The sequence below is a fragment of the Sus scrofa genome, chromosome 13 (genome assembly GCF_054392235.1).
Source record: "Sus scrofa isolate SSC_HxYL_T2T_F1_AM1 chromosome 13, Sscrofa_HxYL_maternal_Yorkshire_Landrace_v2.0, whole genome shotgun sequence".
Classification (NCBI taxonomy): domain Eukaryota; kingdom Metazoa; phylum Chordata; class Mammalia; order Artiodactyla; family Suidae; genus Sus; species Sus scrofa.
In genome coordinates, this window is record NC_139395.1 from 74,481,516 (window position 1) to 74,501,903 (window position 20,388).

At 39.5% G+C, this 20,388-nt stretch overlaps 1 protein-coding gene across 9 annotated transcripts in view; it reads left to right on the forward strand.

Annotated features, from left to right (window-relative positions):
• Positions 1 to 20,388, forward strand: part of TRNT1 (tRNA nucleotidyl transferase 1) — an 84,456-nt gene that overhangs the window by 59,539 nt on the left and 4,529 nt on the right. For 2 of the 9 annotated variants that reach the window (XM_084989215.1, XM_021069271.2), the window contains 4 exons: positions 4,795 to 4,942; positions 11,498 to 11,691; positions 14,463 to 14,601; positions 18,974 to 19,100. In XM_084989215.1, coding sequence (XP_084845341.1) covers positions 4,795 to 4,942; positions 11,498 to 11,691; positions 14,463 to 14,601; positions 18,974 to 19,100 — 608 coding nt within the window. Of the gene's footprint in view, positions 1 to 3,681; positions 4,146 to 4,767; positions 4,943 to 11,497; positions 11,692 to 14,462; positions 14,602 to 18,973; positions 19,101 to 20,388 lie in introns of those variants that run through there. The other 7 variants (XM_084989214.1, XM_021069269.2, XM_021069268.2 and 4 more) reach the window with 6 other exon arrangements.

Below are 20,388 nucleotides of genomic sequence, written 5' to 3' on the forward strand. Positions count from 1 at the left end.
TTGCATTCCCACCAACGGTGGAGGGTTCCCTTTCCTCCACATCCTCGCCAGCATTTATTGTTTGTTGACTTTTTGATGATGACCTTTCTGACCAGTGTACGGTGATACATCATTGTAGTTTTGATTGAAATTTTTCTAACAGCAACACTGAACACCTTTTCATGGGCTTTTTCACCATCTGTCTGTCTTTGGAGAAATGTCTATTTAGATCTTTTTTTTTTTTTTTTTTTTTTTTTTGATTGGGTTGTTTGGTTTTTGTGCTATGAAACTGCATGGGATGTTTGTATTTTTTGGAGATTAATCCCCTGTTGGTCACTTCATTTCCAAAGATTTTCTCTCCTTCTGTGGGTTATCTTTTCATTTTGTTTATGGTCTCCTTTGCTGTGAGATTACTTAAGTCCTATTTGTTTATTTCTGTTTTTATTTTTTTACTCTCAGAGGTGGTTCCAGAAAGATACTGTTGCAATTTATGGCAAAGTGTGTTCTGCCTCTTTATAGTATCCAGCCTTATATTTAGGTCTTTAATCCATTTTGAGTTTGTGTATGATATTAGAGAATGTTCTAATTTCATTTTTTTTTTTTTACATGTAGCTATCCAGTTCCCTCAGCACAATTCGTTGAAGAGACTGTCTTATTTTCCATTGTATATTCTTGCCTCTTTGTCATGTATTAACTGACCATAGATGCTTGGGTTCATCTCTGGGCTTTCCATCCTGTTCCACTGATCTATATTTCTATTTTTGTGCCAGTGCTATACTGTTTTGATGACTGTAGCTTTGTAGTACAGTCTGAAACCTGTAAGCCTGATTCCTCTAGTTCTATTTTTCTTTTTCAAGATTGGTTTGGCTATTTGAGGGCTTTTGTTTCCATATAAATTATTTTTTTTGTCCTAGTTCTGTGAAAAAAGCTATTGGTAATTTGACAGGGATAGCATTGAATCTGTAAATTGTCTTGGTATTATAGTCATTTTGATCCTATTGATTGTTCCATTCCAAGATCATGGTATACCTTTCCATCTATTTATGTTATCTTCAATTTCTTTGATCAGCATCTTGTGGTTCCCAGAGTACAGAACTTTTGCCTCGTTAAGTAGGTTTATTTCTAGATATTTTATTCTTTTTCATGCATTGGTAAATGGGATTGTTTCCTTAATTTATCTCTCTGATCTTTCATTGTTAGTGTATAGGAATACAAAAGATTTCTGTGTATAAATTTTGTATCCTGCAACTTTAGCAAACTCCTTGATGATATCTAATAGTATTCTGGTAGCATCTTTAGCATTTTCTATGTATAATTTCATGTCATCTGTAAACAGTGACAGTTTTACTTCTGTTCCAATTTAGATTCCTTTTATTTTTCTTTTCTGATGGCCATGGTTAGAAGTTCCAAAATTATGTTGAACAAAAGTGGTGCCAGTGGACATCCTTGTCTTGTTCCTGGTCTTAGCAGAAATGCTTTCAGTTTTTCACCATTGGGAATAATGTTAGTTGTGAGTTTGTCATATGTGGTCTTCACACTAATTGATTTACTGATATTAAAAAGTCCCTACATCCCTGGCATAAATTATACTTGATCATGTTGTAGGATCTTTTTAATATATTGTTAATTTATTCAACTTTAATCCTAAGACCTTGCTAAACACAAGTCATTACTTGTAAGTTTTGTTAATTTCTATGATTTCTATGTTAACTATTACATCATGTGAAAACAAAGACAGTTTCACTTCCTTCTCAATTATTAAATCTTTTATTTCTTTCCTTGCCTATGTTAATGGTTTGAACTATGGTAAAATGTTGAAAAGAAGACCTGAGAATGAGCATTCTTGTTGCTGATATTAGAGGAAAAGTGGCCAGTATTTTACCATTAAGTATGATATTAGCTGTATATTTTTCAGAGATGCCCTTTGCCAGATTGTGGAAGTCTTTTTAATTTTCACAAGTATTGAATTTTAAATGATTTTATGAATCTATTGGGGTGATTATATAGTTTTTCTTTTTTAGCCTGTAATATGGTGAATAACATTGATTTTCAAATGTTAAATCCAGTTTGCAGTCCTAGAATGAACCCAACTTGATCCAACTTGTTGCATTCAATTTGCTAACATTTTATTAAAGCTATTTGTTTCCATGTTCATGTGGATCTTGATCTGCAAATTTTTTTTTTTGGTAATATCTATTTCAAGTTTTTTATCAGTGCTATTCTGGCCTCAAATGAAGGAAGAGTGTTCCCTCCTCTATTTTCTGAACAAAAATTGTGCAAGATTGGCATTATTTCTTCCTTGAGTGGTTGATACATTTGACTGCTGAAACCATGGGGGCCTGGAATTATCTTTGTGGGGCATTTGTTGAACAAAATTCAATTTCTTTAATAGCAAAATGCTATTCAGATTTTAAAATTTCATCCTGTTTCAGTTTTGATAAGTTGTATTTTTCAAAGAATTTGTCTATTTCATCTACAGTATCAAATTATTTTCTATAGAATTATCCATAATGTCTCCTATTATCCTGTTAATGGCTATGTCTTTAGTGATAGGCTCTTCTACATTAAATCCTTCTCTGTATTTTGTCTTAGTCACTTGAATTAGGAGGTGTGTGTGTGTGTGTATGTATATATGTAGTTTTCATTATTGTGATAAGCAGTTGGATTGAGTTAATGACAACTTTCAAGGCTAGTCCTCTGCTTCTCAAAATGGGGCACTTAACATCTCTGAAGATAACAGGTCTCATCCATGGAAGCCACAGAAATACTATAGCATATGAATTTTAAGAGGAAAATTCTAGGGAAATTAAAAACGTCTTTTTGTTATAGCAAAAAGACTACATCTAAAACATTAAAACAGACATTACACGATAAAGATTTTACTCATTTACTAAGATATTGAAAAACTTCTTGGAAGTTTCCTATATTAAGAATTTAGGGCTGTCCTCTCACTCTTCCGCCGCTTTCTTCACTCTTCTCTGCCGTCAGAAAAATGTAAGCACTGAACCAAATCCAAGTTCTTCACTTTACAGCTGCAAAGCCACCAGACCATGAAAGCAAATATTTACAAAAGCCAGATGGGAAAACAAAATATGAGCAGTCATTTCAACGGATTGTATTAATTTAGAACGACATTGTCTTGAACTCTCTGTCTAGGTCTGGTCTATACGTCTCTGATTCTGAGTATTTTAAAAATTGTATTCTTACTACTGGGCAGAGATCAGGGTACGGAGTAGTAGTAAGAGTCAAGTGCGAACCAGGGAGCAGGCAAGAATAAAAACATTTACTGAGCACTTCCTCTTTACCAGGGAATAACATGGCTTTTAAGCCAGTCAACCTTCTGAGATAGGTTCTATTGGTAGTCTTATTTTACAAAGGAAGACTGTCACTCATTCAATGTCACACGATAAGCAACACAGATGGGCGTCTAATTCAGAGACAGAGGTGCAGTGAGATGTAATTAAATAAATGTACAGCCAGCCCCCCGACTCCCGAATCCCCCAGCAGCAAAGGTTGCCTGCGCAAGGTCAGAAAGAGCCGAGGAGCCGCACTCCTCACTCAGGTAGGTGGCCGCCTGGAGTGGAGTTGGGAGGGGCGGGAAGAGCCTGGAGGGCCCTGCCCACGCCTGCTGCGACTTCCCATTGGCGGCGGAATCGACGCGCATCGGTGACGTCACGACTTCCGCTGCCCGGAAGTGCGCGTAGCGAGACTGTACGGCAGGGCCTGTGAGCGGGTGCGCGGGGTACGTGCGGGTGCGCGCGGTTGGGAGGGGGAGCGGTGGACCTACGGACTGTCGCGCCCGCTGGGTCTTCAGGAAGTAGGGTGGCGCGGCGGGGAAAGGCCTCTTCCGCTCTAGTGTACAGAGCCCAATGTGGAGGTCGCGGGGCCGCGTCGCTGCCACGTCTCGGCTGACCGCCGGCTGATTCATTGGGCTTTCCGTGGGCGCTTTCTCTTCCTCGCGGTCGGTCGCCTGAGGGTCTCACTTCGGTCCAGCACCTGTTGCGGGGGGCAAGACAGCCATTTCAGGGCCTGGGTCCCCGCTGGGTTTCTCTGAGTTGAAGCGGAGGTGGAAGGAAACACGGTGTTTATCCTCCCCAGTGGTCTGGATGAGGGGAACTCAGCCCTGATGGGAAACGCCGCTCTTTGAAATCTCCATTCCAAGTAAAGCAATGATTGTTCTCTAGTGGTTTCTGTTGGGGATCACTTGAGTCTGTTGCTGTCTCACGGAGGCTCACTTTGTATGGAAAAGGGGGTGTGACGGTGGAGAATGGAAGGCAGGGTGTGGGTGGATGGGATTCTAGGAGGGCATGATGGACGCGGCTGATGTGAATGAGGAAGAAGCGGGCAGCAAGGACAAGTCATAGGAAAATAATTGCTTGGGAAATGTACCGGGATCATAAATCTAAGGAGCCTGGGGGCAAGTGTGTTGAAACACACATGACTCCGACGTGTTCTAGAGGAGACCAAGTGTTCCTGCAAGTCCTTGATTTATATTTTCTGGAACCACTGTTCTTGGCAGCCCTGTACCCCTCATTGCTTTAACTGAAACCTGCCTCCCAGGAGAACGTCCTAATAGTAAAATGCCCTATGCAAGTACAGTAGTCAGCGCTTCAGGAGTGCAAAACTCGCTGACTGCCAGCATTGTTCCCATTTGTAACTTGCCCACACATTGTCACTTTTTCATCTAAACAGAGGACGAATGGCTATTAATTAGTAAAATTGTAATGTATCCCTTTACTGCCCTTCACTTGTAAATTTCATTGTCATGTATGCATGCTTGTCTTGTAGATGTGTACTTGGTGACTTTCTTCCCAGATGCTGAGGTGCCTGGATCCCTGGCGCAGGCCTTTACTGAGCTGCAGTTGGAGTAGGCTGTGCCTTGTGAAGCAGTATTTGTTTACAATGAAGTTGCAGTCTCCAGAATTCCAGTCACTTTTCACAGAAGGATTGAAGACTCTGACAGGTAGAAATTAGGATGACTTTTCTTGCTTTGGAAGTTTGTGTAAATGGAGAGGCAGAGAGGGTTAACTTTTTTTTCCACCAGCATTCATGGTTTCTTGTTGAGCTCAAGAAACCAGGATATACTCTGGGTAATCCAAAACTATAGCCAGATCATGAGAAGAGACTTTTTTTTTTTTTTTTTGGTTGGTTTTTAGGGCTACAGTAGCAACATACGGAAGTTCCCAGGGTAGGGGTCAAATTGGAGCTGTACCTGCCAGCCTATGCCACAGTCACAGCAAGGCCGGATCCCTGACCTACTGATCGAGGTCAGGGATCAAATCCGTATCCTCATGGATACTATGTTGTGTTCTTAACCTGCTAAGTCACAACAGAGACTCCAAACATGGCTTTTCTTTTTTCTTTCTTTCTTTCTTTTTTTTTTTTTTTTTTAATGTTACCCAAGTTGCTTTGCATGCATCACAGAATTGGGCCTACTAACTTAATCAGTAGGTAGATTTCTCTTGTTTTCTGGTTGAGGAAACAGAAGCTTAGGAATGTGAAAGGCTTTGCTAACCTTTTTATAACTAATGACTGGAGAGCTGGGTTTTGAACTTGTGCAGTCTCATTTGAAAGCTCATCTTGTAATCATTCGGCTATAATTGCTCTCTTGGTATGACTGCTTTCTGAGAGACCTGAGGCAGAAGGAAATGGGTGTCCCCTCCATTTGTGCACGTGTAAAACTTACCTGGAAGGAACAGGGGCAATGGCTTTGGCCAAGTGCCTGCTTACCGCATCTTCATCTTGCCTGCCACAGTTCTGTCATTTCTTATACTGGACCTCAGTATCAGCTGCTGGCTGTTGCACCGCACACAGATGCATTTCAAAGCCTGGGGTATTTTAGTCCCACCTTCAAAATATGTTAAGGTGTGTGAATATAGAAACATGACCTAGACTGTTGGTTTGCTATCCTGGCTGTCCATTTGGTTCACCTGGGGAGCTTTTAAACGTATAGGTGCTGGGCTCCCACTCCTGGTCTTCTGAATTGGAATCTCTGGGGAGCATGAGCATTTATAAATTTTTGTCAAAACCTAATCCATTAATTCTGATGCCCGGAAGGTGGAGAAACCATTGCTTTAAAGTGATTTACCTTGTATTAGCTTATTGACAAAGCTACTTTTCATTTCTTAAAATTAGATGATTTTTTTAGGTACATGCCAGAGGTCAACAGCCCAGAACTTACTAATTTTTGTGGGCTCTACATATAGTATTGATGTAGAGGGCCTAAAACTGTTGCCTCCCCATGATTTTTTTTCGTCTCTTTTTTTAGGGCTGCACCCATGGCATGTGGAGGTTCCCAGGCTAGGGGTCGAATTGGCTCTATAGCCTCTGGCCTACACCACAGCCATAGCAATGCCAGATCCGAGCTGCGCCTGCTACCTACACTGCTACCTACACCACAGCTCACGGCAATGCCGGATCCCTAACCCAGTGAAAAAGACCAGGGATTGAACCTCCGTCCTCATAGATATTAGTTAGAGTCTGGTTTCTGCTTAGCCATGACAGGAACTTCATGATTTTTAATTAGTGAAAAATTCTAGAATCTCACTGTCCAGTAGATACAGGAGTCACATATGCAGCGTAAATTTTTTCTGGTCACCACCTTAAAAAGGTAAAGAGAAATGGGTGAAATTTTAACAACTATTTTTAGGACCTCATCTCATTTAATTCAGTCTACTATATGATGGCATCATTTTAATGTTGAATTTATGTAAAACTTGTAAGTGAGATATTTCCCACTCTTGAATGTAAATCTTCAAAATCTGGTGTTTTGCACCTGCAGACCATCTTAACTCAGACTCGCCATGTTTCAAGGGCTCAGTAACCACATGTGGCTACTGTTTGTGCAGCTCATGTCTAAATGCTCCAACTTTGAGTTGAATTCAGTTTTTTCTTTGTATACCCTTCCCAGCTCCCAGGCTTGCCATCTTCAGTCTAAGAGACCTTTTGGAAAAGAGTTGCTAGGGGATGGGATGTCAAGAGTTGACTCTTGGGGGCCTATCTCAGATCCTTCTGCATTTTTCTTTCCGAAACAAGGCTGTGGATATTGATTACTATAGGTCCTTGAACACTGTTTAACAGTGACTTCAAGAATTTTCTCCACCTTGAGAGGTGAAGTCCTAAGGAAGTTATAAACTGAATAGTATGGGAAGAGAGAGATGGCAGTTGCCTCATGGTCTTGTCCTTGAAAACGTGGCACATGGGAGCATGGAAATTGCCTTTTCTAGGTTATAGTGGGAGTGTCAAGAATGGAATCTTAGCACATTGCTCAGTAGTTAGAAAATCAAGTAATTACTTTTATTTAGTCTTTGCTACTTTCTAAAGACTTGAGTGTCCTGGTAAAATATAATGTTCTGTATGAAAACAATGCACAAAAACATACAAAGGAAAAAATGATGGCTGTTACATAGTGATAGCATGCAGTTTATTCCTGTATCAGTTCTTAAGTCTTAATAGCTGTTTTGCTAAATGTAACTAATGTAAAATTAGTTTCAACTGTGCACGAATTTGGTAGTTAGGCATTATGCTCATAGTTTAAAAATATGTCAGTTTATTTCATATTTTTCTTTTTACTTGAGGACAGCCATGTAATACTAGTGGCATATAAAATTATTCCTTGGAGTTCCCATCATGGCACAGTGGAAGCAAATCTGACTAGGAACCATGAGGTTGCAGGTTCGATCCCTGGCCTCGCTCAGTGGGTTAAGGATCTGGCATTGCTGTGGCTGTGGTGTAGGAGGGTGGCTACAGCTCCGATTAGACCCCTAGCCTGGGAACCTCCATATGCCGTGGGTGCAGCCCTAAAAAGACAAAATAAATAAATAAAGTTATTTCTTTATTCTATCCATAAGACTAAAGTTCTGAATGTTGTGATTTTTGGCTTTCATTACAAGGTGTGTGGATGAGCTAGGGCTGTTCTGGCCCCTTGACTGTGATCCATACTCACTGCTGGGAGAGAGTGCTCAGTGGTTAGCTCTCTGCTGCTTGGGTTGTGATGTTGCAAAGTCACGTTGACATTTGGGACAATGGGAGCAACTGATCACTCTTAAATTTTGGGAGTTCCTGGAAACGCTAAGGAGCAGTTTGTTTTCTGATAGTAATAGTCCCGCCGTGGTCTTCCTCCTAACGCTTCCTGCTCACTTTCTATCCAGATCCACAACTTCCAACACTCAGAATTCAAAATTGTAAAGTGAAGAAGTTAATGAAAACTTGGTTGTAAATTAAAATTAAAAAGATAGAAGACAGGAGTTCCCGTCGTGGCGCAGTGGTTAACGAATCCGACTAGGAACCATGAGGTTGTGGGTTCGGTCCCTGCCCTTGCTCAGTGGGTTAACGATCCGGCGTTGCCGTGAGCTGTGGTGTAGGTTGCAGACGCGGCTCGGATCCCGTGTTGCTGTGGCTCTGGCGTAGGCTGGTGGCTACAGCTCCGATTTAACCCCTAGCCTGGGAACCTCCATATGCCGCGGGAGCGGCCCAAGAGATAGCAACAACAACAACAACAACAAACAACAACAACAAAAGACAAAAAGACAAAAAAAAAAAAAAAAAAAAAAAGAAGAAGACAGTTATAAAAGTTTTTGGACACATTAATGTCATAGTCTTATGGATTGATAATCAGACTAAGTAATAATAGCTTACTATCAGACATGTCACTTGAAGCAGATTAAGGCCACTTGGAATGATGAGGTTCTGTATTTCATGAGTCTTAAGTTTAAATTTACAATTACATTTAGTTGCATGAGGTGTTTTTGCTGAGTATGTCTGTAATTTATAAATTTTTTTGGAATGTGTCCATTGAAGATGTCAGTAATTGAGGAAAAAGGGGGTCTATGTAAGATTGATAATCCCTATGTTTTAGGGCAATATAAAATCATGCTTTTCTTATAGTTTTTATCACTACTGTTCCACACAGGCACACACATATGCCTTCATATGCCTTTCTCTATAAATGTTAGAATTGTGAGATTATTTTTTTGGCTTTAGTTATCCATTTCTATAGGGCTAATCAAAATGGTGGATAGATTACTTTGAGTTCTGCATCTTTTTTCTGGCAATGTAGTTAATGTATTGGGTGACTTTGAACTTAGAATTTTATTTAGTTGGAGTCAGCATGAGAATCTTAAAACAGTGGTTGTCTTTGTGTTCAGCCTTGGCCTTCTTCATCCTGTTCAAATGAGAGTAAAACTTGTCCATTTTTTTGCATTCCAAAACAATTCCTTATATCGTTTTTTAATTTGAAGGAAGAAAACCTTTTTAAAAAGTACCCTTTCCAGTGAGGCAGTTTTTTTCTTTTTCTTTTTCTTTCTTTCTTTTTTAAGCTGGAATATCACAGTTCAGTTCCATTGTGAGCCAAGTTTTTATAAAGATAAATAAGATCAGTTTTCTACCTTGAGAGATGGGGAGCCAAAGATAAACAGGCCATTTTAATATAATTAGTGCACATAAAAATGGGTACTCTAGGGGCTTAGATGGAATTCGCTTGACTCCACTGAATCACAAGAGATGAGTAAGGGTGAGCTAGGTCAGTGTTTTTTTCCCCTCTGCGTGGCCTATTAGTGGGTCATAAAGTCAACTTAGTGGTCTTAACCAGAATTCAGAATGGAGGAAAAGAGATCAGAATAGCATAGATTAGATTGCATGGTATGTATAGTCAGGGTGAGTTTTATTTCATGAAACTCTTGTTACCTTACCTCTCTAAGTCTCATTGAAAACTTTGGACCAATATAAGATTTTTATATCTTATTTTAAAGGACCATAGACCCCATTTAAGAAATCAGTGGGGCTTGATTAAAAATGTGGAATTACAGGAATATAAATGCTTCCCATTAGAGAGGGTATATGGAAGTGCTATCCCTGGAGGGGGAGCTTTTAATTCAGGCTAGGAAGGTAGAGGGGACATCTGGGGTTTTTTTTTTGTTTGTTTGTTTGTATTTTGGTTTTGGGCTTTTTTTTTTTTTAATCTTTTTAGGGTCATACCTATAGCATATGGAAGTTCCCAGGCTAGGGGTTGAATTGGAACTGTAGCTGCCCACCTACACCACAGCCACAGCAACACAGGATCTGAGCCGTGTCTTCGACCTATACCACAGCTCAAGGCAAGGCCATATCCTTAACCCACTGGGCAAGGCTAGGAGTCAAACCCACATGATCATGGATACTAATTGGGTTCATTACCACTGAGCCACAGTGGGAACTCCCTATTTGTTGTTTTTTAGCAGATCATTTTAGGGAGTCTGCAGAGGTTTGTGGCTGAGAGGTTTGGGAAGAATAGGCAGAAGAGAAGGATGACAAAGAGCACAGAGATTGTCAGAGGGATGGAGGTTGACATTTTGAGTTTGATGAGAGATTCTGGAACTCTGATGCATTTAGCTGAACACTTAGGTCAGTGCTCTCTTGCCATAGACCATCAGGAACACACCTTGCCATGTGGGGGCAGGGTGAATGCTGACCATGGAGAACTTTGGGACCTCTCAGTAAAAGGGTTTTAGACAAGGCTTGTAGAATTTGGGCTTGTGTCACATGGTTTTAACGCAAGTTTAAGAAGTGAGGCTTTGCTGTGGATTAGGTGGTGTCAGGAAGCAGGGATTAATCTGTGCTGGGGTGTTATAATGCTTCTGACCTGGAAGGTGGAAACAGTGCAAGGTAGAACAGACTGGTGGTTAAGGAGTAGAGATGTATTAACTATTATAGGGTGCTCTCTAGACAGTGTTTGTGTCTCATCTCTGTTCAGACATGATTGAAAGTTGTCTTGATCCATCCTGGTCACAGAGTGGCCATATCTGATGTAGACGTTCTCTGACTTGGGTTATGTTCATCTGAGAAGATCAGGGTCTCACTGTGAGTGTGAGTCTAGTACGTAGCAACACCAAGGCTTAGCTGCTTGTATGAGGCCGGTTGCTGATGTCAGCCTCACTAGATTCCATATGACGTCCCTGTCATGTGGCTGGTGGTTGTGGACTCAGCCTTGTCCTCTACTAAGAGGAGTCAGCTCAGGTGTTCTGTGCTAAGGTACCCGTGGGCTTTTCTAGAGCAGAGCTATGGGTTTGTTTTGAACATAATATACAGATTCTTAGCTATGATGTTTATCATATGTGTGATAGACAAATGTTTGATAGCCCCTGTATGAACATAACTGCCTCAGCATCAGTACACAGAGAAATATGTATAAGAACACTTCACATTTCTCAAGTATGCCCACAAACCTGGAGAAATAAAGTAGGATTATTCACTAAAGTTTTTGGTGCCAATTCAAATTTGTATTGATGACTTTGAATCATGGAATTCTCAATGATCTTCCAAGTTAACCCAAGAAAGATTCTAACGGTTCACTGCTTCACAGGTTGTTAGAGATACTCTCTTGGGGCAGGCCACTTCATTGCTGTGGGCTTTGTTCTCCTAATTTTCATATGAAAAGGCTCAGTTCAGTAATCTCTGCTGTCCCTGGTAGATGGAAAAACCTGTACTTCTTGAATTCTTAAAAGAAACACCCTAAAATAAAAAATAATCTTTTTCCTCACAGAATTATTTGTCAAAGAAAATCATGAACTGCGAATAGCAGGAGGAGCAGTGAGGGATTTATTAAGTGGAGTAAAGCCTCAGGATGTGGATTTTGCCACCACTGCCACCCCCGTGCAGATGAAGGAGCTCTTCCAGTCGGTTGGCATCCGTATGATTAACAATAAAGGAGAAAAGCACGGAACGATTACTGCCAGGGTGAGTGAAAGTTTGATAGGAACCGCATTGCCTTTTGTGGTCATTTAAAAAAATTTTATAGATTATTTCTAGTCTTTTAAAGCAAATAGAAAAAAGCCTTTTGGAAAGTCTCCTCTGCCCCCTATTAAATGCTGCACTTTCTTTGTTGCAGCCCCTTTCAACTACCTTTCAACTAATTTTTATAGTACTTCAACTTTTCCCTCTACATTTCTAAAAAAAGGCCTTTCTATGCTTTAGTATTTCATTTGTGTTTAATTTCCAGCCTTAAGATGTTACTACTCATTCACTTCCTACAGGGAAGGCAGCTTAGTCATCTTACCACAACCCTGCTCAACAAGCAGCATGTAAGATGCTCCTTCTGTCATTCTCAGCACATTTAGGTCATCACTTTTGGTTAAATAAGTTCATAGGTACTCTTGACACCTGGATTGTGCACTGTTTCCACTGCATTCCTTGTGTTCCATGCTTTGGGTCTCCCTGCCTTTAGCAATGTGTTACTTGGACACAGCTCTCTGCATGTCACCCATTCTGCCTGTGCTCTGTGTCAGAACCAGACACCTCCTTCCAGTGGCCTTCACCACATCATTCAGTCCCTCTTATGTCAACCATTCCACTTGGTGCATTCTGTCCTCTCCCATCCAATGTTCTAGGCCAGCTACCCACTCACACTGGGATTTCCCTGCAGGGATCCTGTGAGTTGCCCTGGCCTTGTCCTAATTAGACCTCCTGGTTCTTACTCCCGTGTGGTCTTCTGCCTTGGTTTATGCCCTTATTTCAGTAACCTGAGAGAGTCTTACACGTAAGAAAATACTACTTTATTACCTTCACCCTGATCTGATACTGTGGTTGGCTAAAGTAAAGGCTGAGGATCATTTTTAGGCAACAGTAGAAAGCCTTCGTTTTTCTCCCTTCCAGTCCTGTTGCTGAGAAGTCTGAGCTAATTCAGATTTCTTCTTTCAGTGAGACCTGTTTTTTTCTTCCCCCTTCTTGGAAGCCTTTCTGATCGCTTTATGTGTGGTGTTTTTAATTTCAAAATGATGTACCTTCGCTCAGATTTATCTTTTCATTTTTTGTGAGGGGCACTTAGTGGGCCCTCTTGTATTCCTCTCATGATTTTATCCCTTTTGTTAAATGCCTTCTCCTTTGGAAACCCCTGTGAGTTGGATGTCGGACCATAGGGACTGAACTCCTGGTTTATCTTTGTCTTTTATTTATATATTCTCATTTGTTTCACTTTATTTTTTATGAGACTGCCTTAACTCAATCATCCAGTTTTTCTATTGTGTTTGCAACTTTGGCTGTCTTTTAAATTTTCAAGAAGTCTTTCATAGAATGTTTCTTTTGAAAGCTTTCTGTTCTTATTTCAGATGCAATGTCTTATTTCCCTTAGGGTATCAATTAGAGTTTTTTTGACAGCATGTTTATTTCCTCTGAGCTTTTTCTGTCTTTGCTGTTGGCTTTTCTTCAGTGTGGGTCTTTTTTGTTTCTCTCTTTGTGGTGGGGTGATCTTCTAGTGTGTGCAGGAGGACTTGAGAGCTTTACTGTAGTTCTGTGTGGGCAGCATCTAACAGGGGATCACCAAGTCCATATCAGCGGGACTTTTCATGAGTCGTCGTCAGAGGAATCCTCCAGCCTTATCCAGATAGAGCAAGCCTGGTAATGAGCATTTTGGAAACCATGCAGGGAAAGGGGTGGGGGGTCCTATTGGGTTTTCTTCACTTAATCTTATTTTCATTGTGATGCTTTACTCCAACGATCTTCTGTTTTTGGTGTCCCAAGTTCTAATTATTCTTAGGTCAGCCTTTCTGGTGAGTTCGTCTCTGGTTCTCCGCTTGGGTAAGGGAACCACTCTGGGGGGTCTCATTGTTTCTTACAGTGCTTTTCAACAGTCTTCATCTTTTACCCTTTCTTTGAATAACTTGTGCCTCAAATTCCTGAGTTCTAGAATTCTATAGTGAGAACTAGTTCATAGAAAAGAATATGTGTGAGATTGAGAGGAATTCTAGACAGACTTTTATAGATCATAAGTGGCTTTCAATTCCTAATGAAGAGATTCCAAACTCCTGCTTAGCATGTCAACTCTTTGCTGTCTACCCCCTCGATGGCAGTGTGCTATCTTCTCTTACATATGTGTCCCTCTTTCTCTTCAGCTGTGCCTTTGGTCACCTTTTCTCTTTCTTTGAAATGTTCTTCTTCCCACCTCTGCATGTACAGATCTTATTTATTTTTCAAGGCTCAACTCACCTGTTGCTCCAACATGAAGCTACTCAGCTCCCAGCTGGAGGTCCTCTCTCCTCCCAAGATATCTGTGGCACTTTGTTTTACTTCATTGATGGTCCCTAGTAAAGGAGCTGTAGGATGTGTTACCTGTATTTCTTCTTCTGTCAATCCTTTGCTCGATGGTGTGTACTCTATACTTTGATCTTCAGCTCTTTGCAAACTGGAGCTATTAAAAGTATTTCAGAAAGTAGCCTGGTTTGAAATTGAAGAACTAGAATATATTGCTTTAAGGGCTCTCTTCGTTTCTGTCACATCATTTGTCAGAGTTACCATTTTCGTATGTCAGACTCATCTTTTTTAATTAAGATGGGTTTATTATTTCTTAAAAATATTGGATTTTTCTTTGAATACTGTGGTAGCTTTCTGTTTCAAGGTATATGAGCACTGGTTAACTTTAAAAAGAAGATAAACTTGTTGGGATGCACGTGTTTTTGTCAATCCATCCAGTGATACTAGAAACTAATTTTTTAAAAAAACATATTTACTTTCAGCTTCATGAAGAAAATTTTGAAATTACTACACTACGGGTTGATGTTGCCACCGATGGAAGACACGCTGAGGTTGAATTCACAACTGACTGGCAGAAAGACGCTGAGCGCAGAGATCTAACTATAAATTCTATGTTTTTAGGTAATATGTGGAGATAAAATAATGTTTTAATTCATTCAATCAAAATACTTTCTTTTCAGGTGAAGCCTGCATTCTTGAAATGTTCTCCAATTTGTGGGGTTGCACTAGTTTCTCCTAAGAGACAGCCATGTGGTTAAGAGATGACTCTGGAGCCAAGATACCTGGATTCATCTGACTCCATCCTGCTACAGCTGTAAAAGGAAGTTGAGAGCAGTTTCCTTCATAGGGTTGTTGTAAGGAGGAGTTAGTAACTGGACCCTTGGAGCAGTGCCTGGCATATGAACACATTCAGTCACTGTTAACTTTTTTTTTTTTTTTGTCTTTTGTCTTTTGAGGCTGTACCCACGGCATATGGAGGTTCCTAGGCTAGGGGTCGAATCAGAGCTTTATCTGCTGGCCTACACCACAGCCACAGCAACATGGGATCTGAGCTGGTCTGCGACCTACACCACAGCTCACAGCAGTGCCGGATCCTTAACCCACTGAGTGAGGCCAGGGATAGAACCCACAACCTCACAGTTGCTAGTCAAGTTTGTTAACTACTGAGCCACGATGGGAACTCCCCTCTCTTAACTTCTTAATCGCATCTGAAAATGTTCCATTTCCGGTGAGAAAGGTGCACATAGACACACACGCTGTGCCCCTCTTTTTCCTCTGGCTTTCAAGCATGATATTCCACCCTTGGCTCTCTGCTGGTGCCTGTGGCATGCTTGGTGAGTGATTTCTTCATCTTAGTCGCTTACTGCTCTGTGTGCAGAGCACACTTCACATTCTTCCATAGTGCTGCATTTCAAGGATCATCCATAATCAGAGTCGTTGGTGTGTGAGAGGGAACCTATCCTCTTAGCTTAACTTTCTGTTCATGAAAGCAAGGAGAGTCATAATGGGAGCAGATGTGAATGAGGTCTGTGTTTTGGTGCACAAAGCATTATTTTTTGTACTTTAAATTTTAGACAAGCTCTTCAGGTCTAAGTCTTTGGGTTAGAGAAGAGTGATGGGGCATCCACTTTTCCTCACCTGGTTTGTGGCACGGTCACAGTGAGGATGAAGCAGTGGGATCCACTTTCTGGGATGGAGAAGGGGGCTGTAGGCCTGGTGGGATTTCTTGCTAATCACATTAGTGCCAGGTCACATCTCTGGAGCACCTCCTGGGTGTGAGGAACATCACTGCCCACTCATTTCATCCTCAGAAGAACTCCATAAAGCAGGTATTATTAAAGTGGGTACTGACAGATAAAGAAACATACTCAGAGATTTAAAGTATCTGAGCTCAGGACACAGAGAGCCCTGATTTGAGCCTCAGTTTTGAAACCCAGTGATTTATGACCAAAGAGGGCCCAGTTGGAGACATGTTTTCTCTCCATTTTGGGGTCAAACTCAGGGGTTAATTTCTTCTTACATCATTCTTAACTTAGAGTAAACTGCTCCAACTAGTATAATGTATAAAACTCTTCTAAGTAGCTTCTCATGTTCTCATAAGCAGACTTAACTAAAAGAAATAATCTTTTTCAATATATGAGTTTATAAAAATAAAAGCTATTCTTATTGGCACTACTGTTTTCTAACTTTTGCTGAATGCTTCAAACGTGCCAGGTGCTGTTCTAAGCACATCATATAAATATAATTTTCCCAACAGCCTTCTTCTGGTGTTTAACCTACAATAATTTGCTCAAAGTCCTGCATCTGGTAAATTGCAGAATTAGGATTCCAGTTTAAGCAGCCTGGCTCCAGAGGTCCATATCCTTAATCACTACATCATGCTCAGCAACTCAACTTTATTTCTGATTTTTATTCATCATCTTTTAAAGATGATATTCAGAGCAAAACAAAGTACATACTGATACATACTAATCCTTACTTGTAGCCCGTCTTCCTTTCCAGATTTTGTCAAACCGTATCAGTTGATGCATTCCTAGTTCTGGGGGGTGATGATTACTTTTCTTCTCAAACCTTTATTTTCCCTTTTGTCACACTTTTTTTTTTTTTCCTCCAAATTTTGATCTTTTCTTTACTGGTAAATATTGTATTATTTCTCTGTTCCCCAGGGAGTAAGAGTCTCTTCACTAAGAGAAGTAACAGAGGCAGATAGACTACATTTATTTTCTACTTGGTAATCATTTTTTAAACAACTTGTTTTCATTTCCTGTTACTTCTTCTTGAATCTGGAGCCTGATAAATTGGCTATATGTGTCAAAATGCCATATAAACCTAAGTTTGGCAAGTGTTGAGCCTGAGCTTACCGGTATTATTGCATTGGGGATAATCAAAGAACATTCAAGTTCAAGAGAATTCAGATGATAGATAAGTGGGTAGCGGCAGTGCCTCCTTCCTGTGATGTTGTGAGGTGAAGGTGAAGTTTCCCCACTTGGGTGGTTGAATGACACCTGGTCTTTGCTGTTTCTCTTTTTTCTTCTTAGGCCCCCGAGGTGACCATCTGTCTCGGTTTGCAGGAACTGAGATATTCCTGAGACTTGTGATTTTCAGTTTTAAAATCAGGAACGTCCCAGGATAACTGGGATGAATGGATCACTTTATTCATACCTGCACTTTTATGTGTCTTATATTAAAACTGTTTTGTTAGTTTTTTTCATTTTGCTCAACATAAGAGAGAGCATGTAGTGGTAGAAAATGTTTTGAATGGTCATTAGGTTTATATAGTTCAAAATTCAGAGTTGAAAAGGCTGCATGTTGGAGTCTCCTGAACAGGTTCACTGCGCCTCTGCTGATGGTATCATCAGACTTGCATCCTTGCCAATCTGATGCCGATCTGAAAAATGGTGTCTCAGGATTTGCTGTTATGACTGAAGTTGAAAATCTTCATTTTTAAAGAGGTGTTTTTATATTTTATGTATATATTTTTAGTTCATTTTTCTATTTATATAGTCTTTTTATTTAAGAGCCTTTTGTATATTATGAAAATGAGCCATTCGTCTCTATGATACTGACTTAAATATGTTTTTCCTAGCATATCGCTTATCTTCCACTCTGCATTGTGTTTTTTGCTATGCAGGCAGATTTGATGTTTTACATAGTTGGATTTATTAATAATTTCTTTGAAGGCTCTGGTATTGTGTGTGTTTTGTTTTATTGGTAATTATTTTTTTGAACTGTCCTCCCTAATTTGGGACTATAAAATTTTTTCCTGTGGCTTATTATTTTTACTACTTAATTTTTCCAGATGATTTTTACTATTATTATTTTTCTGGATTACTTTGGCTACTCTTATTTATTTTCCATTATTAACTTGAAAATCAGCTTGTTTGATGTCTCCCTGACTCTGCCTACTTTATGTATTTTTTTGCTTTTTAGGGCCTCATGTGTAACCATATGGAAGTTCCCAGGCTAGGGGTCGAAATGGAGCAATAGCTGCAAGCCTGCACCACAACCACAGTAAGGCAGGATCTGAGTCATGTCTGTGACCTACACTGCAGCTCACAGCATTACTGGATCCCCAACCCACTGAGAGAGGCCAGAGATTGAACCTGCCTTCTCATGGATTCTAGTCGGATTTGTTTCCACTGCACCACAGTGGGAACTTGCTCTGCCCATCTTGTACTGACATATCTTATTTAATTTATTGAGTGTATTGTCTTTTAATTTCTTTTGTAAATGCACCCTTTTATTCCATTATATCACCCATTTGATAGTGGATACAGATGAATGTTATTCATGTCTATATTTCAACTTTAAACTCTTTACTTTGCTTAATTTTTAGTATTAGTGATAGTTTTTAGCTGATTTTCTTAAGTTTTCCCATTTCTTTTAATTTTTTAAATTGAGTATAATTGAAATACAACATTGTTAGTTTTCAGTATACAGTATAATGATTCAATGTTTGTGTATATTGAGAAATGATCACCGTAGATCTAAGTCTAGTAAGTCTAGTGATCTAGTTAGTCTAGTTAATATCTGACACCATATATAGTTACAGAAGTTTTTCCCCTTGTGATGAAAACTTTCAAGATCTACTATCGTACCAACTCTCAGATAGGCAATACAGTATGGTAACTGTAGTCACCATCCTGTACATTACCTCCCAAAACTTTTATTTTATAACTAGGAATTGGTACCTTTTGACTTACCTTCATCCATTTCATCCACTCCCCAGCTTTAGCCTCTGCAACCACCCTTCTATCTATGAGGTGATTTTTTTTTTTTCTTTTTAAGATTCTGCATATAAATGAGGTCATATGGTATTTGTCTTTGGCTCTTTGAATTATTGCATTTAGCATAATATGCTCAAAATCCATCCATGTTCTCACAGATGGCAAGATTTTCATTCTTTTTTATGGCTGAATAAAATTGTATATATGCCATTGTTTTCCAGTTATTCGCTAATAGTGTTTTTTCTCCCCTCTTTTCTAATGCATAGGTTTTGATGGTACTTTATTTGACTACTTTAATGGTTATGAAGATTTAAAAAATAAGAAAGTTAGATTTGTTGGACAAGCTAAACAGAGGATACAAGAAGATTATCTTCGAATTTTAAGATATTTCAGGTAAGAATTTTTATACATTACATTAATGATATAGTTTTGATATTATTCTCAGAGCACAGTTCTCATTGTATGAAATGAATAGCATGCTGTGTACACACTGGTGACATCCCAAATATTTATTTTCAAGAGACAGGATACTGTGACTTTTGAGTGAGATAATACTTAGATACTTCTTGTTTTCATTCACTAGAACATTTATTTGCTTCTTTCTATGATGATCTTTTATACAGTTTAGCTCTCACTTTTTAAAATGTTCATTTTTCTTTTTGATTATTTTCTGCACCAGTCATTCATTACATAGGTATTTGAGTGCTTAGCACAAGCCAGCGACTGTGCTTAGTGCTTTGAACAGTATCATGAATGAAAATATGCCTTCATACAGCGTACAGTCTTAGATGGTCATGGGATATCTGTTAGGTGAATTTGGTAGGTATGAAATGCACTTGGATGGTTTTGTGAGTAGCAGTGATTTTTAAATTCTGAACTCTAGCCCTTTAAAAATCTATTGTAACTGGTTAATTTGTGTCTACTAATAATTTTTCATTGGTTGGGATCTCTCAGAACATACTGTGACAGATTTTGAAGGTTTTTTCTATTCCTTTAAAGGTCTTTTCTGTTCCTTTAGAACTGAGTGTTAGCAAACAATCTCTCCTTAAAAATAATAGGGCACAGACTAAGGTATAGCCATAGTCATTTAGTCATTTAATTTAGGTCACTAATGAATTGATTTTTTTTTTAATTAAAGTATAGGTGATTTAAATAATGTACCACTTTCTGCTATACAGCACAATGACCCAAGTCATACAATATATATACATGCTTTTTCTCATACTGTCTTCCATTATGATCTATTCCAAGAGATTGTATATAGTTCCCTGTGTTGTACAGTAGGACCTCATAGCTTATCCATTCTAAATGTAGTACTTTGCGTCTTCTAACCCAGACTCCCCTTTCATTCCACTTCCTTCCAGCCACAAGTCTTTTCTCTATGTCTATGCATCTGTTTATTTTATAGATAGGTTCATTCGTGCCATATTTTAGATTCCACATATAAGTGATCTCATTTTTTTTTTTTTTTTTTTTTTTTTTTTTTGTCTTTCTATCTTTTCTAGGGCCGCACCTGCAGCATATGGAAGTTCCCAGGCTAGGGGTCGAATTGGAGCTACAGCTGCTGACCTGTGCCACAGCCACAGCCTTAGCAACATGGGATCCAAACCCCATCTGTGACCTATACTGCAGCTCATGGTAACACAAGATCCCCAACCCACTGAGAGGGCAGGGATTGAAC